At 47.9% G+C, this 27,474-nt stretch overlaps 1 protein-coding gene across 1 annotated transcript; it reads left to right on the plus strand.

Moving 5' to 3' along the window:
- The first annotated feature begins 548 nt into the window (after positions 1-548).
- LOC144145185 (uncharacterized) lies at positions 549-27,474 on the plus strand. The gene is made up of 6 exons (XM_077676706.1): positions 549-690; positions 5,173-5,276; positions 15,346-15,408; positions 16,875-16,937; positions 19,810-19,863; positions 27,286-27,474. Exons 1-6 carry the CDS (start codon positions 615-617, stop codon positions 27,373-27,375), a joined length of 450 nt encoding a protein of 149 aa, XP_077532832.1. The 5' UTR covers positions 549-614; the 3' UTR covers positions 27,376-27,474.

Below are 27,474 nucleotides of genomic sequence, written 5' to 3' on the forward strand. Positions count from 1 at the left end.
CCTCTATGAACGGCGTCCTTCAGCGAAATATAAATGACTCGATTCTTTTTCGAAGAAGTATAATTTTAGCCGTGCATGTGCTCAATACGCTGAAGATAAGCATTTACACAAAAAAGGTAAAAAAAGCACAGGGAAAGAGTCGGACCAAGCAAGTAGTCCGCATCAGTCCTAACGATTCCATTGCCGAGTACATGTGGATGAGATATTGACACAGTCGCTGAAATGGCCCCCAGAGCGAATCCGCCATGACAAGGCCAAAAATTGATTCTCAGAATCTTTTTTATTTTGAAGTGCACTGAAACCGGTTTGTTCCTTGCTGTTCCAGCTGTCTCCAAGGCCTGCACTCCTCTATTCGCGCTCACCCTAGGGCCGCTACAAATCACGGGATGGCCTTCCTATACTCTTTTATTGTTTTTTGCACGATTGTGCCACGTGGAGCTCTAGAACCCGACAGTGTGCCGAATGGCAGACCAAAAATTTAAAAAAGAAGAAAACGCGGGAATAAAAGAAGTGGCTTTATGGCTCAGCACAGCAGTTGCGAAGACTTGAGTGTAAGGCAGGTAGGCGGAAGGCAGTTCTTGAAACCATCTTGGGGCTGCAACAATACGAAAAAGATGAGGATCATTTGCTGCCTCCTGTTTCTAGGCGTTACTCGCCTGTCCTTGGCGCAGGAGTGCTTCAAACCGCAAGGTAAGCCTTTCAATCTTACTTTGTGTTGGTGAAAATATAATAAGCCTAATACAGCTTGCATATGAATGTGAAATGAACAAAAGTTGTATGTGGAAAGATTGGAAACATAACAAAGGGATTATACTCTGAATGTGATATTTCATGGTCTTGATCGTACGTAGTGTCCTGTGCTGATTTACTGCATCACACCCTTCTATGCTGCAAGGTAGGTGAGGGATTTCGAGGCAAGTAGCTACAAAAAGTAACAGAGCATATTTTGCAAAGCGAGCAAGCACCGAGAGCAGCCGGCTGCCAGAGTCGCAGAATCATTTTTACTCCAGTGCAAGTACACTAACTATAAACAGTAGATTCCTCCTGAGTAGATTAGATGTCCTAATATGGAATCAAAGTGCTCTACACAGAAAATATTCTGGAACGAAAATGAAGGCTCGGCTTTTTGTTCGAATCCGGTTCAGCCTCTCCTATTGTTAGCCTCCAATCGGCTTGCCGGGGTCGCAGAAACACCGGAATACTTTCCATGGCCACTGCCCCCTGAGGTTCATGCATTATCCGACAAAGAACTCAATAAAACATGCGCCACAATTCCTGAAAATACTGTAGCTTATCTAAATGTCAACACGGTAAAGAAAAACGTGACTGCACAAGCGGGAACCTATTTAAATTATGCGCGTCGTATTCTGCGCTTTATCAACCTAACCACGATGATTATTAGAGATTTTAAGAAAAAAAAAAAAGAAAACGCCACGATCAGAGGCACAATTGACGTCATCAGAAACCCCGTGCTGCTTTATAATCATCCACATCGAGTGGCAGCGAAACCGCACGTGTCAGAAGATCGGTTTGGAGAATGAAGTATAGTAGTTCCCGAATCACTGCACACAACGAAATGTGCCACTCATGTACTAAAGGATGGTTTTCTCCTCCCCATATAACTGTAGTTGCACTGAATGGAATGGGCCGTCGTAAATATCCCTGAAGAGTTATTTGTGGCTTCAGAAGAGTTATTTCGTAAGAGTTATTGGCGGCTTCATTGAGCAAGCCAACCATTGTTATACTGAAATATTTAGCTGAAGTGCTGCCGAGCAATTGATTTATTTAGGCGGAAGTTTGAAATAGACCATTTACAGAAAAAAATTAAGGCAGGCGCCCGTACGAAGAAAAAATTGGCCGCGTACCTGCTCCTTTCGTTCCAAATGTCGTCAAAATACGATAGTATTTGTAGACATTTGCCAAGGAAATGCCCCCTTTGCTTTTCCGCTCACCTCTCATGCTGTTCCTGTACCGTCGCGCTCATCCCAAGGTAAACACACTAAAGGTTTGCGGAAGGCAATTCGAATTTACCGCGTTCCACTGCTACAGGCCGGGTTCCTCGATGCCAGCGCTGCAGTACGGCGGAGACGCGCGTGAATGGAGGCGGCCGACTACAATGTTTATAGAACCGCGTGGCCGTGCTCTACGTGCGTTCCAAGCAGACGGTGGAACCTAGCTAGTGGAACCTTTGATTGCTGTTGCCGCGTGATTTTTCATATGCCGCCAGGAGGCGGAGAGTTTCTGCAGTAGATGTAGAATATTATTTGCTATCGAAAAACCAAACATCCATTAATTTTTTAATAAAGGAACACTGTAAATGTCCCTTGTGTACTAATTTCCTGTCTTGTGTTTGCGTAATGTCTTGTTCTTGTTCAACAAAGTTGACAAGTATATATAAACATATAAACCGGACTTAGACGTTTACATTTGGCTGTGAGTATACAAGTCTATTGCGCAATACCAATTTTACTTTGGCCGGGTGGCTGAATCGAGTCACAGACGACAGACATACAGACAGACCAAAATTTCTTGCTTGAAGTAGCCCAAGAAAGACTATCGTCTTTAAAACGGTTTTTCGGAGATGTTTTATTGCACGACGCTTCCCAAGGCGCGAACTTCAGCAAAAAATCCGGCATCCGGAATCGGCGTCCTGAGGAGAAAAATTAGTTGTGGCTTAGCTCTGCTATGCCAGGACACACGTAGCGTGAGCTAAGGTTCAGCAATCCGGTCCAGTCCAGTCCAGTCCAGTCCCATTCAGTCTAATCCAGTCCAGTTCAGTCACTGCTCCTCGCGCATGCTCAGAACGGCTCTTCACTAGCCATGCGAAACCGCTATCAAGCGGCTCCAACGCAGCGTCAGAGTTGGCTACTGCGCAATTGAGGCGCACACATGGGCACGCGCCGGCGCCAGTGCATCTGCCGCGGCTATGACACAACACAATCCATCACAATCCACTTTAATCCAATCCAATCCAAGCCAAGCTAAGTCAAGTCAAGCCAATTTAATCCAATGCCCCTCGCGCTTGCGCAGAAGGGCCCTTCACGGCACACGCGAAACTGCTCAACCTCGGCCAGTGTAGCCTACGCTACAAAAACGGCCCAATTACGAGTCGTTGAACAGCGCGAGGTGAAACTAGGCAGTTGTGAGAGGCGGTCGTACTTGCCATCATTCCGCAGCTGAATGAAGGGGAAACACAAGCAGCGAAATTCGCCATCGTGGTCCATGCTCTGTTGTACGGCGGCATGAACGAGAAGCGGCCCAACGCGCACAAGACAGATGTGAGCCATTCGAAAGCTTAAAGGGGCCATTTGTACAAAATGCAAGTTTGGTTTATTCGAAAGATTGCCTCGTTAGGGTAACACTGGCACCACTTTTAACGCTGACTTCCATAAAATAGACTATATAATCCGGGAAACAGACAATAGGCAAGCGACACAAGAGCTACTTTTCCTCACTGAAGTTATGACGTATTATCGGCAGCTCCTCGGGATTATGATCTCACAGAACCACTTTTTTGCGCTTAAATGTAGTGCACACACTTTTTATAAAATGAAGAATAATGGGATGAACAAGAAAAGTTACGAACAAATATGTAAACATAAATGTACACGTGCGTATGGCGCGACGGCTAATGCGACAAATCCGTCGGGAACGCTGGGCTTGTCTGACACGACGGTGGCAAACTGGCATAGGCGACATCGAAACTTCCATTACCCTATTGGTCGAGCATACCAAATCTTTCCCGAACGATTACTATCAACCGTAACAAAACCAAGCCAGGTACAAATTCGGTCCGAAACAAAGCCAGTTCGAACAGCAATGCTTGAGCGGTATTGTCACGCCATCTTTGAAGGCTGACAGTAAAGAAAGCAAGAAAGACACATTACTCGCTCGCAGCAGCCTCAGTCGACATACTTACTTTTGTTTAAGGTCGTTTCCCTGAACACGTCATCACTGGTGTCATGAAACACACGATTTAGCGGGAGAATAAACAATTTGGTGTAAAATGTTTTTGTTCTCAGTGAATAGAGCATATTTTGCTGCCGGACAAGCGCTGGGGCCGCAATAGAAGACAAAATATTAGAGGCAAAGACCCTTCGGGACTCGGCCTGTCATCGTCCCCTGCCGCAGTCGTCGTTTCATGTAGTCATGGTACTAAAATACCGGGACAGTCGTTTTCCAATGCCTCGCGCTAGAACACCTTGTGCTCCAAAGACACGAGACTTTTACAGCAAAGCTGTATAACTCTACCCCCTAACGATTTTATCTCCGTGGGCAAAAACGACAAGGCGCCACGCGTACATGCTATGCTCCTCCCCAGCTTTCACGTTAGTGGAGATGGCCCGGTTTTTTCTGAACAAATCACATTTGTATTCTGTATTCAAGGCCCCTTAGGGGGGATTGCAAAGCCAAGCGTCTCCAGCTCGAAGATCGCCAAACCCTTCACCCAATCGCGGCGAAACAAGGAGTTTCGCGCGTTTGGCTCGGCAATGTTGCTTTAAGTCCAACTCAACCCAGAAGAGGTGCTCAAATGCGTTCGGGTTTCTTTGATTAGTGAGAATTCTACGAACCCGGCTTCTCGTGGTACATTGTCCAAGGTCGCGGTACCTAGCCGCCGTAGTCACGTGGTGTCACGAGTTAGAGGGGGACTAGGGGGTGCCCCATGAGGTGAAAAGTGGGGCGTTGTGACCACCGGATGGCCGCACAATTCCGCCCGCCTTAATTAAAAATTGAGCCAGGAGCGGGAGCCAAACCCATGCAATCACGGAGACATGCGAGTGCGCTAACCACTAATCTGCACCCAGTCCATACGAAACACGCCTTTCGAGGTGCACGGAAGTCTGCTTACGTGGTGTGATTGCTAAGACACTGTGACGTGCCCTGGCGAAAATTTACTGCTGCATTGCATGTGGGTTATGATAATTTTAGGAAAGTACGGTAGTAAATATTGGTAACTTCTCAGTACGGGGTTATGTTTTTGCCATGATGTATATATCCAATAGGGCCAATAGGGTCTATCTAAAGGACCAATAGAATTTGCACAACACGGGATCGCATTCGTATGTTCAATTTACTTTTAGTTTATTGGCTTTCGTTTAACGCAGCCTCTGTCTGAAATGCAACGCCCGAGCCTAGGTGAGGACTCTATTTGTGTGTTTCATGTATTTTCAGGTGACGAAACGATGAAGAAGGCGGGAGAGATCGCTGGTGAACTTATGAAGAAATGCGTTCATCTCCTGGACACCTACCCAATGCCTCTCAGTATGATCGCTGACGTAAGCAGCAAAAGCATTTGGTCAACACGTTGATTACCGCGTCCCTTACAGGATTTGTTGTACAAAGCGTATTTGCAACAAACCAGTCCCCTGAAAATACATTTCAATGGTTATAAGCCTCCGGGAAACGAAATGTAGCCATTAAAGGTAATTCTTTAGCTTCAGTTACTCTTTAGCTGTACAGAATAATGGAGGCCGGAATGACTTGCATGAATTGGACCCATTCCTGCGGCAACGCTGCTCGCGTTTCCGGCAAACCACTCGCGACTTTGCCCTTCTCTCTAGCCGGTGATTAAAGCACGCGGAAGCATGACATGACGATAGCCATTACGGTTTCAGTAGCAACAAACCCCGTTGCTGTCGCGTCTTCATCGCTTAATTACTCAGCGATGTCTGTCAATACCCTCAATAGCTGATTGTTACACAATATAAAACACGCATTCCTTAGATTTTAAATAATGTTTAACATACAGATGTAAATAAACACAAAGTGGCAGACACATTGAGGTTTAAAAAAAATAAAATTAGACGCACTTTTTTACAGAGGTAGTACATTTTTGTACCGCGAATTCATTTTCAAATCGGCAGTCCACTGAAGTGTTTCGTGGCCGTCGTCATCACCGATGTCGCACCAACTGTGAACACGACAAAAAGAAAATATGGCCGCCTTCTTTTTTTTAACTTCGTGTTTTTGCCGCGCGGCTTATGAGAGGAGGTCTAGAGATCGGAAGAGAGAAGAAAGTCGGAAGGAAAGAGAAAGAGAAGAAAGTAGGTAGAGAGGGACTGCCAAGAGCACCGATGGTCACGAAACTAATAGGTTTTCCAGTCTACAGGTATGCATGCAGTCCAGTGGCGTGCAGAAAGTCCATCATCGTTCTGCAGTATTTATCTTCCTGCACCCAGCGGTTGTAGTCATCTGGTTTACCACAGCGGAGACCAACCTTTCTGAGCGCGTCCTCTCGAGCTGTCCTTGTTCCCGCGCACGTCCACAAAAGATGCCTTGCATCAGCTTCAGACGCCGGAGACGGACACTTGGGACAAGTTTCCGGGTCGTCTTGTTCTGTTCTCTTCGCTGCAAATGTGGTCGAAAGACCATGGTCTTCTGCCGCCCTGCCACGTAAATGCCTATCTTCTGCATCCCGCCCCCACGTCTCAGGCTTCTCCTTTCCCGTATCGCTCGCTTCTTTCTCAATAAACACGGCGGAGAGAGGGAGAAACGGTTTATTTTTGGCCAGGCTTACCAGGGGCGGCTGAGCCGCGGAAGGGCAGCTCTGTGAGCCCGAACCCTCTCGACCAGGGCGCACTGGGACTGGGCGTCCGAATGCGCAGAGGTTTGCTCAGGTGAACTCAACTTTCCCGAGTTCCACTGCTCGCGCACCATCCACTGGAACCTGAAGTCGTGCAGATTAGTGCACTGTCGTGCAAAACAGTGCAGAGTGCTACTGAGGATATCAATTAGTAAAATAAAAGAACATATTGTTGCGTCCCGATAGACGCAGGCAAAATCGGCTGTACGGTGTTGCACCGATTTATTAGGGGCAGGGCGCCTAAAATGGGAAGGCGAGAGAGCACGTCAAGTCTCAGCAAAAATGGCTGACCGAGATAAGCGCGCGGGGGGCCCGGGCCACGCGTTTGTGTCGTCGTCTTCGTACAACATGGCTATCCTAGAAACACGGCACGTATCCATCACTTGGAGACTGTACCAAGTGCAATGACCCTTACATACCTTAAACAGGGGATTGCCCTGCTTAACACACAATCCACGCGACATTTTGCCCCCCCCGTCGAAATAGCATCGCCCCGATGCACGCAGAGTTATTTAAAATGATAGATGCACTTATGGTGTTGCCCAAAATGAGTCCGTCAACGATCGAAGTATGGCTTCATGCGCACTACATGAACGACGTCAGGGCAGCGGTTACGGCGGCGTCGAGACACGAGGCCATCGTCGACAACTTCATACGTTACGTCTGTAACCTGGCGCAGCACCCGATATGGTCCAAAGTACCGTTTAAGAAGTTTTTCACAGAGTCCTCGACGTCGGACGGGAGTCCATACCCAGACTCTGTCGCCAGGTTTGTACACAGCAGTCCTGTGGCGGAGGTTGTAGCGGTGGGAGTCGTACAGCTGTTGCCGTCTTGTTCGAACGCGCGCCAGCTGCCGCGCTTCCTCTGCTCGTTCCGTGAATTCGTGCAGTTCCGTGTTGTCGCCGGTGGTGTCATGGGGCAACATTGCATCCAGCATGGTGGTGACAGGTCGGCCTTAAAGAAGAGAGAACGGCGTCATTCTTGTCGTGTCTTGCTGAGCCGTGTTATAGGCGAACGTGACGTATGGCAACACAGCATCCCACGTCTTGTGTTCCACGTCGATGTACATGCTGAGCATGTCCGCTATTGTCTTATTTAGGCGCTCAGTAAGGCCGTTTGTCTGCGGGTGATACCCGGTCGACTTACGATGGGAGGTACCGCTGAGCCGCATGATTTCCTCGACGAGGGCAGCAGTGAATGCTTTTCCTCGGTCAGTAATAACGATAGCAGGAGCACCGTGGCGGAGAAGAATCTTCGTAACAAAAAACTGGGCGACCTCGTGAGCTGTTCCACGCTTCAGGGCTTCCGTTTCCGCGTACCTAGTGAGGTAGTCCGTGGCAACTATAATCCACTTGTTACCAGCGAATGACGTCGGAAATGGCCCCAAAAGGTCCATTCCGACCTGCTCAAAAGGTTTTGCTGGAATCTGAACAGGGTGCAGTACACCGCTGGTCGGAGTGGCGGTGCTTTACGACGTTGGCACTCGTGACACGTGCGTACGTGTTGCCGCACCGTGGCTGCCAGCTTGGGCCAGTAATAGGATTGCTGGATCCTGGCCAGGGTACGGGTGTAGCCTAGGTGACCCGCTGTCGGCTCGTCGTGGCAAGCCCGCAAAACGTCGTTCCTGAGGGCAGCGGGAACCACAAGAAGGTAGCTTCTGCCACGTGGGGAAAAGTTTGTCCTGTAAAGAACTCCATTCCGGAATCCGAAGGATGATACCCCTCTCGAAAACAGCTTCGGTACGGTGGAGGTCCGTCCTTCCAAGAATTCGATGAATTGCCGCAGCTCCGGATCTGCGTGTTGATGCTCCGACAGAGAGGATGCGTCCAGAACGCCAAGAAATGCGTCGTCATCGCCGTAGTCATCTGACGACGCTGGAATAGCTGGTGCTCGCGAGAGGCAGTCGGCGTCGGCGTGTTGTTGACCGGACTTGTACACGACAGTCACATCAAATTCTTGAAGCCTAAGGCTCCAGCGTGCTAGGCGTCCGGACGGGTCTTTTAAGCTCATTAGCCAGCAGAGTGAGTGGTGATCGCTGACCACCGTGAACGGACGACCATATAGGTACGGTCGAAATTTCAGCACCGCCCATACGACGGCGAGACACTCCTTTTCGGTTGCCGAGTAGTTGGCTTCTGTCCGTGAGAGTGTTCTGCTGGCATACGCTATAACTCTCTCGGCACCGTCTTGCTGTTGCAGAAGGACAGCTCCGAGTCCAACGTTACTAGCGTCCGTATGGAGCGTGGTGGCGGCGTTTTCGTCAAAATGGCCCAGTACTGGTGGCATTTGCAGCCGTTGCCGCAGCTCGTCGAACGCTCTCTGTTCTCCGTCACTCCAGAGGAATGCGACATCATCCCGCGTAAGACGAGTCAGGGGCGCCGCAATGTGGGCAAAATTCTTAATAAATCGCCGGTAGTAGGAGCACAGGCCTAGAAAACGCCTCACGGCTTTCTTGTTGACGGGCGTGGGGAACTGGGCGACCGCTTCTACCTTTCCAGGATCAGGACGAACTCCGGCAGAGCTGACCACATGGCCAAGGAACAACAGTTCCTCGTATCCAAAGTGGCATTTTTCTGGTTTCAGCGTAAGTCCGGCAGATCTTATGGCCTCGAGGACCGACTGAAGACGTTCGAGGTGTTCTTCGAACGTGGTCGAAAATACGATCACGTCATCCAGATATACCAAGCATGTTTGCCACTTGAGGCCCGACAGCACGGTGTCCATAAGTCTTTGAAAAGTAGCCGGGGCTGAGCACAATCCAAAGGGCAAAACCTTGAATTCGTAAAGTCCATCCGGCGTCACAAAAGCGGTTTTCTCGCGGTCCCTTTCGTCGACTTCTATCTGCCAATACCCGCTTTTTAAGTCCATGGACGAGAAATAGCGGGCGCTTCGCAGTCGGTTTAACGAGTCGTCAATTCGAGGCAACGGGTAAACGTCTTTTTTTGTCACTTGGTTGAGCTTGCGATAATCCACGCAAAACCGCAATGTCCCATCTTTCTTTTTAACCAAAACGACTGGAGACGCCCAGGGGCTGTTCGACGGCACGATGACGTCGTCTTCCAGCATTTGCTGTACTTGCCTCCGTATCGCGTCGCGCTCCTTGGGAGCCACACGGTAAGGGTTCTGGCGTATGGGTCTCGTCGTTTCCTCGGTGATTATTCGATGTTTTGTCAAATGTGTCTGACGGACACCAGACGTGGACGAAAAGCAATCCTCGTAGTGCTGAAGGAGGTCAAGGAGCGCTCGGTGATTTTCCGACGAGAGGTTGGAGTTGACGTCGATTGTGCATTTAGCGCTCGTCGTTGTGGTTGGGCTGGTTTGAAGCAGAAAACAGCATTCCCCTTTGTCGATACCTTCAAAAAATGCTACTGTAGTCCCTCTCGCGATGTGCCGGCGTTCGTTGGAGAAATTGGTCAACAAGAGATTGGTGCGGCCGCCTGACAGGCGCACAAGGCCTCTTGCGATGGCAAAGCCCTGGTCGAAAAAGAGCTCAGTATGCAGTTCGGCAAGCCCGTCGGCGGTGCAGGGATCGTCGCACGATATTGAAAGGAATGCGCAGGATCGCGGTGGCAGGCTCACGTCTTCATCGGCGATACGAAGGGGCAAACGGCGCTGGTCGGTAAGCTGTTTACGAGGCAGGCTTGTGGACAATCTCACCAGGCGCTCTCCGAGATCTATAACGGCATTGTGCTCGCGCAGAAAATCCATGCCCAATATCAGGTCCTTGCAGCACCGCGGAAGAACGACGAAAGTACTAACAAAGTCAGCGCCCCCCAAACCAATCCGTGCTGTACACTTCCCAACTGGCGTCATGAGGTGACCTCCCGCAGATCGAAACTCCGGACCATCCCACGGAGTCTTGACCTTCCGTAAACGGTCGGCAAGTTCTTGGCTAATGATTGAATAATCCGCGCCGGTGTCGAGTAACGCGGTCACCTCATGCCCGTCGATGGTAATAGGAAGGTCGGCATTGGCGACTCTGTCAGTATTCAGTGGCGTCGTCGTCGTGTACTTGCATTGGGGTGATAATATGTCGGTAATCCGTCGGGTCTTCGTCGCTATATCTTGAGTCGTCGTCTGCGTCGCTTGAAGGTCTTTACATTTGCGATCTTCAGCAACCTTGCCTCCGGAGGTTGCTTCGCCTAGTTTTTCCGCCGGGGGCTGGAAAACCTCCCCGGGCGGCTGTCTCGAGGTTTACGACGGGTCGGCGAGAAGTGGGCTGCGGGAGACGGCGAGCGTGACCGACGACTGTCGGGAGATGTAGCGTTTTGTGCGGCAAGATAATCGGCGATTTCGGCAGGCCGCTGTCCAAACCGCGGACGAGGAGCTGTAGGAGAGAATCCCGGAAGACCAATGTCGCGATAGGGGCAGCGTCGCTGTATGTGGCCAGGTTCACCACAGTGGTAGCACAACGGCCGCCCGTCTGCCGTGCGCCACAAGTCCGTCTTTCGTACTGGCGGACGTACAGCAGGTTCCTGTGTGGGCCAAGGATGTACCGGCAGGGGTGACTGGCGACGTGGCGGGACAGCAGGTTTCTGTGCGGGCCAAGGATGTACCGGCAAAGGTGACTGGCGACGTGGCGGGGGTGGTGGAGTCGGCAGTGTTGGAGCTTGCTGACGAATAGACGCGGCGTAACTTGTAGGGAAATGTTGCGTCGGCGGATCGGGGGGTGAGAACACTTGGTGTATCTCCTCCCGCACCATCCTGGCCAAAGAAGGAGCCGACTGCTGGGACGAAATACCAAGGTTATTTAGCTCTTCGCGAAGAACTGACCGTATTAGGTCCCGCAAGGAGCTCTCGTCACAGGTCATACTAGCGACATCGGCGCGACTTCTGGTTGTAATACGGGCATATTGCCGGCTACGCTCCTGCACAGCCCGCTCGATAGCCGTGGCCTCCTTGATAAACTCCTGCACCGTGCGTGGTGGGTTTCTAACAAGCCCAGCAAACAGCTGCTCCTTGACTCCATGCATAAGGTATCGGAGTTTTTTTGGCTCAGACATGGCTGGATCAGCGCGGAGGAAAAGGCGAGCCATGTCCTCTGAAAACATGGCGACACTCTCGTTGGGCTTTTGAAAACGCGACTCCAGCAAACGCAGCGCTTGGTCTCGTCGATCGGTGTTCGGAAAGGTTTCCTGGAGCTCCTGACAGAAGTCGTTCCAAGTCTCCAATCTCCTCTCGTGATTCTCGTACCATGTGCGAGCACCGTCCTCCAGCGAGTAGTACACTTGCCGCATCTTCTCGCGATCGCCCCATTGGTTGAAATCCGCAACACGCTCAAAATGCGCGAGCCAGTCTTCAACATCTTCGAACACCTCACCATGGAACACGTTCAGGGTGCGGGGCTGATGGAATATCACCTGGGAGGTGGTCATCACGGGAGGCGGTCGAGATTGAGGCTGAGGTGTTAACACCGGAGGTGAGGTGGCCATCACCGGAGGCGGTCGAGATTGAGGCTGAGGTGTTAACACCGGAGGTTGACTCCGGGGCACGTTGTTAGGCAGGCCCGAGAGTTCTGGGGACAGACCGAGCGTCCGGCGACTGGTCCGATGCACGGGGGTGTCGACGAGACGAGGCCTTTCGGGGCTGGTGTCCGACTGCGATCCAGGCATGGGTGTACCCGGCTCCTCCACCAGTGTTGCGTCCCGATAGACGCAGGCAAAATCGGCTGTACGGTGTTGCACCGATTTATTAGGGGCAGGGCGCCTAAAATGGGAAGGCGAGAGAGCACGTCAAGTCTCAGCAAAAATGGCTGACCGAGAGAAGCGCGCGGGGGGCCCGGGCCACGCGTTTGTGTCGTCGTCTTCGTACTAGATGGCTATCCTAGAAACACGGCACGTATCCATCACTTGGAGATTGTACCAAGTGGAATGACCCTTACATACCTTAAACAGGGGATTGCCCTGCTTAACACACAATCCACGCGACAATATGCTGCACTGCTTGCCCCCAGTGCAGCTAGTTCAGGTTAAAAAAATGCCTCTATTGTTTGACTTCTTGGAATGACGCCAAGACACCTAGGCTCTGGCGTGGACGCGCGGGATTTTTGAATTTTTTGATCAAAACGTTGTGTTAAACACGAATTTTTATTTGCTATTTCGAATAGCCACCCCATATTTCTTTCAATTAAAAGAACACTGCGAATGCCAGTTCTGCACTGATGTTTTGCCTCAAATATGCCTCATTATTCCTTTTTGCTGAAGTGTTGACTAGTATGGAGAGCGTTTCCAGCTGTAGTGGGTTGGAAAAGTTTTGCCCATGTAAACTTCTCGTTGCAGAATTGTGTTATATACCTACGTACATACATACATACATACAAGCACACGTACATAAATACAAACGTACATACATGTATAAATACGTACGAACATACATACAGACATACAAGCATTCGTACCTTAATACATGCATACATGCATGCATACAAACATGCATGCATACACACATACATACATGCATACATTCATACGTGCATACATACCTATATACATACATACATACATACATACATACATACATACATACATACACACATACGTACATACATACATGCATACATAGTCATACAGACAGAGCAACCAAAATTTCCGGGTTCAACTACCATGTTTAAAAAAGTTCAAAAGATAGCTTTGATGGCTTTATTCGCTTCCACGTTCCGAAAAAAACACCACGCCGGAACGCAAGCCGATCAACGAACGCCCGCGCAGCTCCCCTGCCGTGATTTGAACCGTGGCGACACCGACCGGAGCGGGCGAAAACTATAATGGCAAACTGTTCGCATGGCGACGCAGTGAAACATCCCCCTAGCGAGGGGCACGATCAAATGCAGAGCATTTCCGGGGGCGCACGACGTTAAGTAGTTTGCGTTACGTTAATGTTGTTGCACTTGTGGCAACTGCTGACGAGAGAGCGCTCGTCAGCAGTAATTTGAATGAGTCAAGGATATAAGGCGCGTTCGCAGCCTCCCATTATGTGTCGGCTTTGTGGCGCAGTGGGTAGAGCACCATGTACATTGCGTTCCGCCCGCAGGGTCGAGGGATCGGAACCAGGCGCCGGATAGTATTTTTTTTATATAGTGTAGGGGGAGGGTTGCGGACTACGACTACGGACGCCTACGGACGTCAACACGGGTGACATCGTGAGTTACTGAAATGCTCTGCATTTAAAATTGGCCGTGTTTCTGTTTGCTTCACCGCGAATGCCAAAGGACGATACGTTTCAGCCACCCCTGCCATGCAGCTGCTTGTCCTCGCTTCCAACACGTACCCTTCCCCCTCCCTCTGCCACGAGGGATGAAATGGAGGTTTGTTCAACTCATCTATATACACGCGTTCGCACGGCGCGTTCGCACGGCCGCCCAGCTCGGTCCTCTTAACCTCACGCATGCTGATAGAGAGGGAATGATCAGCCAGCAAGAAGGGGATCTCGGTCAAAGTGCAGTCTTGTGTCTTCGGCCGCAGGAAAACTTGCTACAAGCCTGTTGAGAGTGGGTAATAACGGTCTCAACTTTAGTTAAAATTCTGCAACAGATACAGATGCCACTGACAAGACCCTCAAGATAACCAGGGCGCCTACGCACCTTGGAGTCTCACGGAACGAGATTGCCCATCTCACAGCTCGAGAATTGACCGGCCGAGCACCCGAAGACAAAGATCTGCGGCCGCTTCCTCTAGGCTCATATCATGACATTACCACGCACTATCAGCTACAGACACAAATGTAGGCCCCACCGTACAAATAACTACCCAAGGGCCACGATAGGATACTTAGCACCCTTCAAACCAATGCTTACCTCACCCGAGCAGAAATCAATGCACAGCCCCCACCCTGTGTTCCCGTTTGTGCCGCTTCTGTGGGGAATACGGTACACTTTTTTTATGGGCGGTGGCTGTACACAAACCCCACTTGACCCGCCCAATCCCTTCCACACTTATGAGCTTTGGAAGAGCGCCTTGGCCAGCCCTTCCCTCGACGTCCAGCCCAAGTTGGTGGATAGGGAAGAAGACACAGCCCGTGCCAATGGCCTCGTGGAATGAGGAGGCCACCCGAAAGATTCGTTACTAGGAAGCAATAAATATTGTCACGAAGTCAAAGACGACGTAGTTGTCTTCAAGGAAAACAAGTTTATTGGAGCGAACTTGTGCTCCCCGAACTACTCAAAGAATGCACAGGCGGTGAAGCAGCAGTCAACAAAGTGACGTGTGCAGGCGAGCTCCAGCGATTCGAATGCCGCGGCGTCTGCTCTGCAGGCTTTTATCTTTCGGCGCGAGTGTTTCCAGAACCGTTGATTTACACCCAGAAAATTGTAGATCAGAGAAGATTATTCTGGGCTAGTGGCGTTATGGCGAAACAGTCTGCTTATCTGAATGAGATAGCCCGTGTGGCATAAAAAAAGAACGGAAGATGCGCTTCGCTTGGGGCGCACATGACAGAGCCGGGCGTGGCCGGGCAGTAAAAACAAACAATAAGTAAACAAACCCATACATGGTTCGCGGCAATATGTTCGAGCTAAAGGACGCAACCCCCAAGGGATGTATCACCATCATGCACCAATGAGCTCGCAATTAAAGATGTTTATTCTCTCTCGCTATCTCTCATTTATTCAACAACAGATTGGTCTGCCTAAAATCGCGCGTTTATGACCAGCGCAAGTACCAAACTTCAGCACCATTGTTGCTTTCCTGTGATGGTTCTATGAACCGTAAAAAAGTAAGCTGTAAATTCCATATTTTCGAATACCATTCTTACAATTCGCTTTTCAGGCTATGAAGACGCTGTGTGTGGACTACACTGCTTGTCACGATAAGCATGAATCGAGCTCTAACGTAAGTGAAGTTCAAAGTTTATTTCAAATTCCAGTTGAATTTTTAATTTTTTTTTGTATCTATATTTCGTGATATAAGGAGTGGGACAGAAATCCAACACAGACGTTGGCCTGACAAGGACACCATCCTTTGTAGATAAGTCGACGCGAGCGCAGCACTGGTGACCCCTAATTTAAAGCAAATGTCATTTCAGACATAGAAAAATGAATGAACAGAGAAATGTAACCACAGGCGACCAACGGAGTAGACAACAAGCAAGGTCAAAATGAACATAACAGTTTCTAACAGGAACAAAATACAATGCAGCTTACATACGAACAATTATACTCCTGGTTTACAACCTACAGAATTTCTAATCAGTACCGTGGTACAACAAAAAAAGCGTAAATGCAACGACAAATAACCCGTATGCACATTTAGCAAAACCGCGTCAAATGAACACTTTATTCTTTCCTAGATTGAGGTGTTAAGTTTTCCGGTTTTATGTTACCGAGAAATAGTTGGTTTAGGGCGTAAGGCAGATGATATTGCACCCTTGCTTTGCGTAATTAGTCCTAGAGAGGGGGGTATGCCAATGTGGGTAGTTCGCTGACACGACTTCATTATTTACGATCGGCAATCGCAAGTACTGTGACCGTACTGCAACCTGAATATGATACTGGCCTCATGGCAAGCCAAATGCGTTTCTAACAGTGGTTTGCTTCCTTCTAATTTGTTCATTCACATTTATCTCGTAATTAAAAAAGTGCTGGGACTTTCAGGTCCTTAAAATATTATAAAGCCAACCTTCCCTTCGACAAAAAAGTATTAACATGATATGAGTATTTCGCTATAACGCGAATTATACGTACATCAGTTCTTATTTAACCAGTTTTTACATATACTGTGAGATGTATTAGACTGGAGGAGTCATAACAAGGAACTTCAAGAAGGAGGGCGTTGTACGTTTATTGACATGGTGTTGTGGGTGGGATATAGAAAATGAAACTTTGTACGTATTTATAAAAATTATGCTTTTGCGAGTTATGTCTCGCCTTCCCACATTAAAAAACCTCTTCTCAGGACGAGCCACGCACTGCAACTACCTCGTAAGTCTACTATGCTGGATTGCGAGTGAACGCAATCCTACACAGTTTCTTTTTCATTTGCCTCCTTTTTGGAAGTTCCGGCAACCTAAACTAAACAAGAAAATACCTTTTTTTCGCTACAAGGCTCCAAAGTTCTTGCGCAGGGCAAAAGAAATCTAACTGCACAAAGTGATGAAGATTTTGGAAATCATGAACCGGTGTTACCCGGTTATTTGACGCAATCATGGAATATTTATAACATGGAAATAAAGCGTATTTAAGCAAAACAGCGACATAATACTTAACTGTCTCAGTTACAGCGCTGAAAGGCTATTTCATTCCATCCTATATTGCTTCATGCTGGTCCTCTGACTTTGTTCCTGTATATTCTGCTAACAGAAGCCAGAAGAGTACAGGAAACTTCTCATCACCTGCAGCCACCCACACCTAGTCAACTTCTTCGTAAGTCCATCACACTCAAATTCTCTATCTTATAGACGTGAACAATTCCTACGTTAAGGGTAAAAAATTGGGGCAGCTTCGCACTAGAGGCGCGAAGGCTAATGAACAGCGAAGTTGGTGGCCCCACCTAGCTTATTATTAGTTCGACGAAGTTTATGCCTGGTTCTGCTTGGAGACTCGGCCAAGTTTTCTGCGTCGTGTCGTCGTTACCCTCGCCCCCCCTCTTTTTAAAAGCAATAAACATCCGGTCATTAAACTATGTACATTGTACGCATGCCTACCGGCATTGTGATGAAGCTCGAAAAGTGGCGGAGGGCGGAGAGGGACAAGCGTTTGCTCGAAATTTTTCGTCTCGTTCGGTGGCCATTGTTAGGCTCGTGTGGTCTGGCGTGTGGGACGCTACTTAAGAAATTGATTAGCGGTATCGCTTCTCAGCCCTTTCGCTTCTTTCATTTTGGCATTAATTATTCTCTTTGCACCGCCAAAATTACACCCCTCGTCAAAACAAGCGATGCAGTGAGCCACCCCGCGACGTGCTTCGAAAGCCGTGTTTGTATCAGCTGTATCGCGCAACCGACAGGTGACGACAAGAGTCATGCCCGAGCGCGGCGAAGCAATGCTACGGTAAAGCCGCGGTGCCGCCGTGCGCGATGACATCATCGCTCGGCAATTTTTTTCTGCGCACGTTCGCAGGCCCAAGTGCTAGCCTTAAAAGCATCGCTGTTAAAATTGTGGGCGATGATGTGAATTTTACGATAATGTCAGGAAGGAAGCCTAGTTGGGCATTGTGTTGACCTCTCTGTCTTAAATTTGCGGTCGTGCCCGTCACCGCTTGGCTCGCTCCAGTGGGAAGAACTCCGCGAAGCTCGTTCCGCTCGTTAGCCGTCACCAGTAGCATCCTTCGCGCCCTTCTCGATACATGATAAATGTAACAGCGCAATAAACGATGAGGGACAAAGAACAAATTCACAAGACAGCACCCGTCTTGTGAATTTTTGCTGTGTCCCTGATCGTTTATTGCGCTGTGACATTTCATCATGAATACGTACCAACTCGTCCGACTTTCCATTTTGTTGCAATACACTTCTCGATAACTTTACCCTAGAAGGCGGGTCGTAACGCACGATTGATAGTGACTTACCCTAATCTGCGCAGCTGTTTCCCTTTCCTGGCGTGCAATCACCGGCTCACACTCTCCGGATCGTGCAACTCCACCTTCTAACAGCGGAGATTTCTAGGGGCGCGCAATGTCCAGCGGTGTCTATCACGCCAGAGGAAGGTACATTGTTGAGCCGACCGATAGCGCCACTGCATCAAATACCGTCCGTTGCGCACAGTCGAAGGTACATCACTGGGCTGACAGATGGCGCCATCGCATCGACAGCCGTCCGGTACACGATCTCCGCAGGCGTGCCAGGAGGTGGGGATGAAAGGAGAATGTAAGAGATAGCGTGGAAATCAGATGGGCTTTCCCGCCATTGAAACCGATTGGTTGGAAGGTCACAGTGGGCTCGCCGGTGAACGTTCGCTCGTACGCGCTACGGAAACAGCAAACGCAGAGGGGCTAGAACTTCAACGCTCACTCGCCTGGGAGCGCCGACTAAAGTTTTGCTGTTTCATCATATTTCACAAGCGTGGCACTAGCTTTGATTTTTTTGAACCAATATTTTACGGCCGCCAGAACGCGCTTGCATAAGAAGGGGCTGTAGGGGCTTGAATGTTCCATAGTATCGCGATGCGTATTGTTATGAGATCGCAACGCGCTAGCATTTTTTCCGTCTAGTTTTGTGGACAAGACTTCTGCCGGCGTGGACACAAAGCATACAGCCTCGACACTGAGATCATTACAGCTACTTGTTGCAGAATCCCTGACAAAGCCCGTGCGAAACTGACACCATAGAAACACCCCTGGTGTTTTATTTCCCTTACGCGGCCTTCTGCAGACGCAAGTGAGGTGCACGCTTGTGACTGAATACGTTGCTACAGATCATATATATATATATATATATATATATATATATATATATATATATATATATATATATATATATATATATATATATATATATATATATATATATATATATATATATATATATATATATATTATATATATATATATATGGTTTGGAAATGAGGGGCTCGTCAGGAAATACAGAAAGAAATGCCGGCAGTCTACAACGCCAAAGAAGGCATAGGGGAATGGTTAGAATATTTTTTTTAGTGTTAGTGACGTTACAATATTATTTTTTTTTCTAATAATTACGTGAGAAAGAAAGAAAGAAAAACACGCGCCCAGAGTGGGGACCGAACCCACGCCTTTCGATTAGATCTCGAATGCCTTACCAATTCCGCAATCAATTCGCCAATCCAATTCGCCAATCCGTACCAATTCGCCAATCACAGGGACAATGCTGACTGTTGTGGCCGCGTAGCTAATCTGTTGTTCGTTAGTGCTCGCATGATGGCTGCGCGCCACTTGCTCGTCTTTCGCACTACAATTAATATATATATTTCTATATAGGGAAGGCAAGCGTGGTTGCAAAGGCCGACAGAATATTAGATGGGCAGATGACATGAAGAATTTTGCAGGAGTAAATTGGTCGCAGTTAGTACAGGACCAGGATAATTGGAGATGCGCGGTAGAGGGCTTTGCCCTGCAGTGGGCGCAGATGGGCTGGTTATTTATATATATGTTTATATATATATATATATATATATATATATATATATATATATATATATATATATATATATATATATATATATATATATATATAAATGTGTGTGCGTGTGTGTGTGTGTGTATGCTATTTCTTGTCTTGTCTTCTGCTCACACATTATAACCGAAGCTGTTGGTCTTCTTTTGCAGAAAGGCCAAGCTGAGTTCAAGCATGACCCGGAAGTTGTATCTACTGCCATCGGCGTAAGTGCTACTTTTTCTATATAATACAGGCTTCGTTCAGAAGTATGCAGAAGTATACAGACGAGGAACAAGGGAATGTGCACAATATTTACCGACAGCTTCTATACTTCCTTTCATGAGCCTCTATCAACTATGCTACCGAAAGCAGCTCCCATATGCCCTCAATACCAGCTTGTATAGGCTCTGCTATCGAAAACACCAGTAAAATGGCGTCTCAATGAAGTAGTCTATCTTTGAGCCGCAGCACGGGAAAAGGTTTAACTGCTGCCTAAGGGAGCGCTGCAACACTTTTTTTTTCATCTTTTTTTATGAATCTTAAATGCCTGCAGAACGTAGTCTACTCACACATCCAGTCCTTGGATTGGAGGTCGCAAAGTACCTCAGCCAAAAATTACTTCTCAATTCCCACCAGATAACTTAGAAATTTGCTCAAAAGATATTTCTTTTTTTCCTGTTTTCGCGTTCAGCTACTGCTGGACTTACGCCATTACAGCGGCGTAGCGGGTATTCGTGGGCTTTCCTTCAGTTGCGGCAATGAACGCATTCGATAGCCACTTTAAAAAGCAAGCCACAAAAGCAAAGCAGAAACGGAAGGAACTATATAGCTTTTGCGGTGCTCCCTGACGCGCTGGAAGAAGCGAAAGCGTTTATCGAAAGTGTTGCAGAGTCCCTTTATTAAACAACCGAGAATCACGACTAAACTGGCAGTGATAAAGATTTGCGCGGTGTAAGCACAGCGTAGCAGCCCTCACCTTGAAGACTAGCGTTGCGGCTGTGTGTGGTGCAGGTGCACAAATGGTCAGCGGGGCTCTACTATAGAAGCCACGAAAGAGCGTTTCTAGGCACCGTCGTTCGGTCGCAGTGGATGACACCTCTATCAAGGTCACATCGGAGAAGACTGCCGTGGGAGAAAAAAAAGGCGTTGCCAGGAAACATTCGAGATATTCTATTGGGGGCAATGAAGGTGGGAGCGTTCTGGGCAGAACCAAGTGGCGGTCACTCCGATTCAGCACTCCATCTCGCCATCCCCCGAGTGAAACCGGCTGGATATGCCATGACAATGAAGATTCGCGTCGCAGATGAACAAAATCTAAGAAAGTAATTGATAAACTATGCGCCTGAAGTCAGAAGAACTAGGGTAGCCGGAAATACGGGTTCACTTGCCGGAACGGTTCCCCACTTTTTCTCATGTAAGGAGAACGTACGATCTGCATCCATAACTGCATCTCTCGACGGGTACGGTTCGCCGGAGCATTCACGGTTTTAACCAAGGCCCGACCATAGCTCTCGCGCATATTAGTTCTACAAACATCAAGATTGGTTCTACGGTGCTTCTATCATCGATGCAGGTATATTAGGAAAAACAACTGCGCTAATTTTCTCTAGCAGCCACGTCTCATTCTATTTAAAGGCAAACGGAACACGTTGCAGACTCCGTACGTGACTCTAAACCCTGCGAAACTCCGGCAACGGGGACACTGTCAGGGCTTGTGCACGCCACTGGGCGCCAATATCGGGACTGGAAAATGTGAAAGTAACACCAGGGCGTAAACAGCAAATAAGTCTGTTTGGGCTACGCATTTACAGCTCTCCCACTGAGAACAACCCACCCGGCTTTGACCAACTAGTCAAGCCTATTCGCCGAAGATCCGAAGGCGATTAATTATTATTCATGAGAGACGTCAACACCCACTTTACTAGGGGGGGCAGTACCCGCTGTAAATAAAACGGCACTGCCCTGAACAACACAATACTACTAAGTAAGGTGCATTTTCGCAGTAGCTCCCAACCATTTACCTACATCGCCGACAGCGTACCGCGTGACACGAAGTCAACAGGTTCAGGCCTACCGAGATTAACATAAGTGATAGAAATGGACGTGCTCATGCATGCACGGGAAGCGACCACAGCATCATCCATTTCAAATGCCAAATTTCAAATTTTAATTTCAATTTCAAATAGGAGAAAAGAGTGCCGATACTGTGTATCCTTATCTAGCAACACTGGCCGAGCGCAAGCCACAAGCCCGCCGAGACGACGAGAAACATTTCATTCCCTCCTCCATCACCATTTGTAGCGGTTTACGATACCTTTGCTGTACCCACTTTCGCAGGGCGATGGCGATCCCTTTTTTTTAGTTGTTGTACCTACTGTTTACGTGGTTTGCTTAGTTTTCACAAGGGCAGTTTAATTGAGTTTTTTTTGCGTAAGCAAATCACCGCTTATTTATGTCCTGGGCCCTTGCAGTTAATAAATAAATAAATAAATAAATAAATAAATAAATAAATAAATAAATAAATGAAAATAGAGAGAGGTGGTCACAATGAGAGAGGTAAGGCGGCTTAACAAGCCACCGGAGTCCGCATGAGTGCGCCGAAGGACTGCAGATGGCGCTAGAGATTAAAGTAGACAAGCTTCTCACAGGCCGCCTGTGCAACCAAAAACAGCGGCTGAGTCAGAAAAAGTTAAGCCTGTTTTGGGAAGAATCGGCTGGAGCGTGGCAGAACTGACCGATCGAGAAAATCTGGGGACGGATAATTAGGCGCACTCAAAACTAGGCCTCTCGCAAGAAACATGAATCCGACTCACCATGATTGCACGTGTAGGGACAGTGATAGTGCTATCATCCGGCTGCGTGGAAAGCGACAAGTGAGTCGTATTAACGGAAGCCTCCAAAAACAAAGGGGTGACCACAGCAGCGGCAATGCTGAAAACCGGGCGCGGGGTGCTAAGACATCGTTTTAAGTCAGTGACGTGGGAGGAAGGAAGAGTCGGCGATTACCCTAACCATAACGCAAGGGGGACTACCAATGTGGTCACAGACTCACAGAAGGCGTACAAGAAGTTCCGGTCGGGTAGGGGGAGACCAAGCGCTTCCAGAGAGGGAGGTATACTATAGTATAGGGTTCCGTCCCCCTTCTTGGTAGAGTGCGTTTGAGTTTGTGCACCTAGGAGCGCGGCGCCGGAGCGTCAACACACCCGGAAACAGCTGTAAAGGAGGGTAAAGTTAAGCTATGGTCACTTACGAAGGGACGTTCTAGCAGTATGTACAGATCATAAGAAAAGACTTCCTGGCCCCCTCCCGAAACTCAGGCGGGAGTATTAGGTAATGTATCGACAGATATAACGATGGTCCTGCCCTCAACTCGCTTACTCAATGGCATGCTACCCAATCAGTACGAAGACAGCCGTCCATTATGTAAACAGCTGGGTACTCTTCCCCAGTTGGTAGAAGAGCGCGATTAAAGCCTCTGTTGTCACAGTCCCTGGTATCAGCGACCATGACGTTGTTATCCCTAAAATGTCTTGTAGTGCTAAAAGCCGCCGCGCTGAGGCACCCCGCAAAGTGTTCTCTTATGAAAAAGGTGACTACCCATCACTGTCGCGTGAACTGGATGCATTTTGTCCTGAGTTCCAATCGCATAGTTCATCGTTAGGCATGAATGCGCAGTGGAATTTCTTCAAAACAAAGATATTGTCATTGACCCAAACTTTCATTCCTTCGCGTATCATTTCGGCCAGGTGACGCAATGATAAGCCATGGCTCAGTAGGGAACTCCGATCAAAGATAAATAGAAAGAATCGGTTGTATCGAAAGTATTGCCGCATGCCTGATCCTGCGTTGCTTTCAAGAATGAAGGCGATAGGCAAAATGGTGACAAAAGCTATGCGCAGAGCACAAGAAATGTACCTTTGTCATCTAGGCGAGAAACTTAAAACCAACCCTAAGGAAGTGTGGAAATACGTGAAAAATAAAAGTAGTTCTAGACCCACTATTCCTGGCACCATGGACGGGATAAATTACGATTCTAACACGGAAGCCAAAGCTGAGAGTTTCAATACATACTTTCAGTCTGTGTTCTCGCAGCCAGTTAACACACGTAGTGTATGCCAGAATGTTGGCGCGCTCCCGCAAATGAACGACATAGAAATTTCCGAACGCGGTGTCGTGATCATGTTGGAAAAAATAAATGTTCACTCTGCTCCTGGTCCTGATTGTATATCCAACTTCGTCTTGAAAAACTGCGCAGTGTGTCTATCGCCCCTTATTTAACACTCATGTACAAAACGTCGCTTGAACAATGCGTTTTACCAGCTGATTGGAAAAATGCCAACGTAACTCCAGTATATAAAAGCGGAGATAAAACAAAAAAGTGTAACTACAGGCCTATTTCTCTGACAAGCTTGTGCTACAAGACACTGGAACATATCATTTACACAAACTTAATGAATCATCTACAAAGTAATACTTCTTTTCCCCATTGCAACACGGTTTCAGGGTGGGTTTTTCGTGCGATACACAATTGGTCGAGTTTACGCACGACATTGCAGCTTCTATTAACTCATGCCTTCAGGTTGACTGTATATTTCTGGATTTCCAGGAGGCATTTGATTCCGTGTCACATGTGTTATTGTTGCAAAAGCTTCGTTGTCTAGGTATACCTAATGCCCTTCTCATGTGGATCGAAGCGTACCTTTCTGAAAGACAGCAGTGCGTGATTCTTGACGGTGTGTGCTCATCAAGCGTCGGTGTATTGTCAGGAGTGCCGCAAGGGTCAGTTTTGGGGCCCCTGCTTTTTCTTATTTTTATAAATGATATCTCTGACAATCTCTGTAGCCGTGTTCGATTGTACGCTGACGATTGCTGCATTTACAATAACATTACCTCTGAAGCGGACACCGTTCAATTGCAGAATGACTTGAACTCTATAGTTTTTTGGTGTGATTCATGGAGAATGACATTAAATGTGTCGAAGTGTAAATTGGTGAGGTTTACGAACAAAAAATAGCCTCGGATTTCAAATTACGTCATGGCCGGGGCTGCCTTGCCGGTTGCATCAGAATATAAATATCAAGGCATCATTTTTTCTGCCAACCTGTCTTGGAACGCTCATATTAATTACTTAACATTAAAGGCTAGTCGCGTGCTAAATTTTTTGAGGCGCAATTTTAGACAGGCACCAACTAAGTTGAAAGAAACACTATACATATCCAATGTGCGTCCCATATTGGAATATGCTTGCAGTGCCTGGCACCCCTCAACAAAATCAAATATAGAAGCCCTAGAGCGTGTACAGGCACGAGCAGCACGCTTTGTGGCAAGCAATTATAACTTCACCGTAAGATAAGCTGACATTCGTTCAGGATTACAATGGCCTCTGTTAGCTGACCGGCGAAAATACCTACGACTGTCCCTATTTTACAGCATATTCATGAACAGAACAGGCATCGACAAGGATCAGTATATAAGACCACCTACCTATGTGTCACCCCGTATTGACCATTCTTTAAAACTGCGTGAATACGCGTCCAGGATCAACGCATTGAAATACGCCTTTTTTCCAAGGACCACGCATGAGTGGAACGGCTTGCCAGAGGAAATTGTCTCTGCGCCTCCCTCATCTTTTGTTAGAAATTTGCACAATTTTTTGTTGAACTAATCCCTACTGTACATTTCTGATGCGTTCCGTACTAATTGCTTTTTATTTTATTTTATTGCCCTGTGTAACCGATAGCACTCTTCTTTTTTGCGTTTTTACTTTGTATTTGCAATGTGATGCCTTATTTATGACAGTGTAAGTCAACACTTTGTTGTTTCAACCATACAGCCTTTTACCCGCAACCATTTTTTGTTATATTGACGGTACTGTATTCCTTTGCCTGTTTTCCCCCCTACAATAATGCCCGTGAGGGCGATGTAGGTACCTGTATAAATAAATAAAAAAAACTTCCCGCATTTCCCCGAGGGGAAGAATGTGAAAGTGCGAATGCACGAGTTGAATTTGCGCGGTTCGGTAATGGTCGCGAAATAGAGATCACACACACACACACAACTACAAAGAAAGAAAAATGCATTTATTCACAGACACCTATTTGTGTTGTCGTTGTACTTGATTGCTAGAGCGGATCTCAGCTTTGAAATTTCGTGTCAGTACTCCTTTAAGCGGGTGCATTAGCCCTTCTCACGCCCGATTCCTGGCCAATCCCCCACGTGGGTATGCGCCATGTCAGCGGCCAGGCAGCGCGCGCCCATCTCCCCCCGTTGCCAAGAAAGACGAAGAGATTCCTGGCCAATCCCCCACGTGGGTATGTACCATGTCAGCGGCCAGGCAGCGCGCGCCCATCTCCCCCCGTTGCCAAGGAAGACGAGGAGCGCGCGCACCCGCAGCTGTTGCTATGCGGACGGCGGCGGACGCTTCAGGCTCGCTTAAGAAGTGCATTCGCACTTAAAATAAATAAAGATCTCACACCATTCATCCCTGTTTCCTCCTCTGCAACCAACCCCACCATTTTCGATAGCGAGCGATTGGAGATGTTGCTGTGCAGCCCCATTCCGGAGGGTCAGCTTGGGATGGTCACTAGGGGCCATGTGGCGAAGGCAGCATGTGGAATCCTGTGAATGGGAGCCACTTTCACCCTGCCAGTTCCGCGCTGACATGGTTTGTAGGTTGGTTGATTGGAGCCAAGGTGACACTGGCGCGTATTCATTATGGGTGATTGGCCAAGTCGGGCTGGCATCTGATTTTGTAGGAGGAGGAGGAGGAGGAGGAAAATGTTTATTCAGAAAAAGGGAGAGGGAAAGAATAAAAATTTTATTGAGAAGTGAGAAAGTTAAGAATTAAAACTGAGCGACAATCCAAATGGGAAAATGGTGGGCTAAGGGGGGTAACTATTTCGAGAAAAAAGGAAGAAATACTGATGTGACAATAGCCAGCGATCATATCTAAAGAAAGACAATGTCATTACATTGGTGCTGATATGCTTAGGATAAAGGTTTTTCTCCTCTTACATATGTACTTTGGAAGTATTGGGGCAGCAACAATACACCGAACCTTTACCACCTCATGTGGGCATGTTCAGCTTACTCAGCTGACCACGACCAGTTCCTTACAACGCAAGTACGCCCGACGACTTCTGAGGACCACGTCCAACATGTCAGAAACAACCTCCAAATGTTACAGCAAATCACAAAATTCGGTCTAAAAACAGGTCTCTATAAAGTAGTATGATGGCGGATCGTTCACTCCCTCTGTAGATGACCACCAAACAAACCCTTTGTGGCTCTTGAACGGCTCCTTTTGAATACCCGGGTGATTGTCGTAGTAGAGTGACCTCGCCACTACTTCAACGGTGCATTTGGTACCCCTGTTGGCAGAACCAGATTAACGTGCTAAGTGAACATTGACAGTGCAGTAAAGACTCATATGAATCATCTTCCCCTACCCTTTTTTCATCTCTCACAACAGGGCCTTTTGGCCTCCTCCTAATAAAGTCATCCATTTCATTCTCGTCCTCCACCTCTGGCTTTCGCTCGTTAATGGCATGCCATTTGTGACCTTGTGCACTGTATTAGCAGCTGAATTCCATACCGGTTCATAAAAACTGAACAAGCAATGCTATTATGGCCGGAACTCTTTTCAGACATGCATAATGGACCACATTCCCCTCAGCAAGGAGATGGGAATAGCCACCGCCTATTGGGTCCTCAAGATGCTGGGAGCCCATGAGTGACATCTGGTTCCGGAAGGTGGCAGCTACTCACCTTAAGTGGTGAATGACCGTATCTGTAGTCATGTTCTTCCCTATTAACAAAAGAAGCAATAAATATGT

Source organism: Haemaphysalis longicornis, unplaced genomic scaffold (assembly GCF_048455015.1).
Source record: "Haemaphysalis longicornis isolate Haplotype H1 unplaced genomic scaffold, Haemaphysalis longicornis Haplotype H1 scaffold_7, whole genome shotgun sequence".
Classification (NCBI taxonomy): domain Eukaryota; kingdom Metazoa; phylum Arthropoda; class Arachnida; order Ixodida; family Ixodidae; genus Haemaphysalis; species Haemaphysalis longicornis.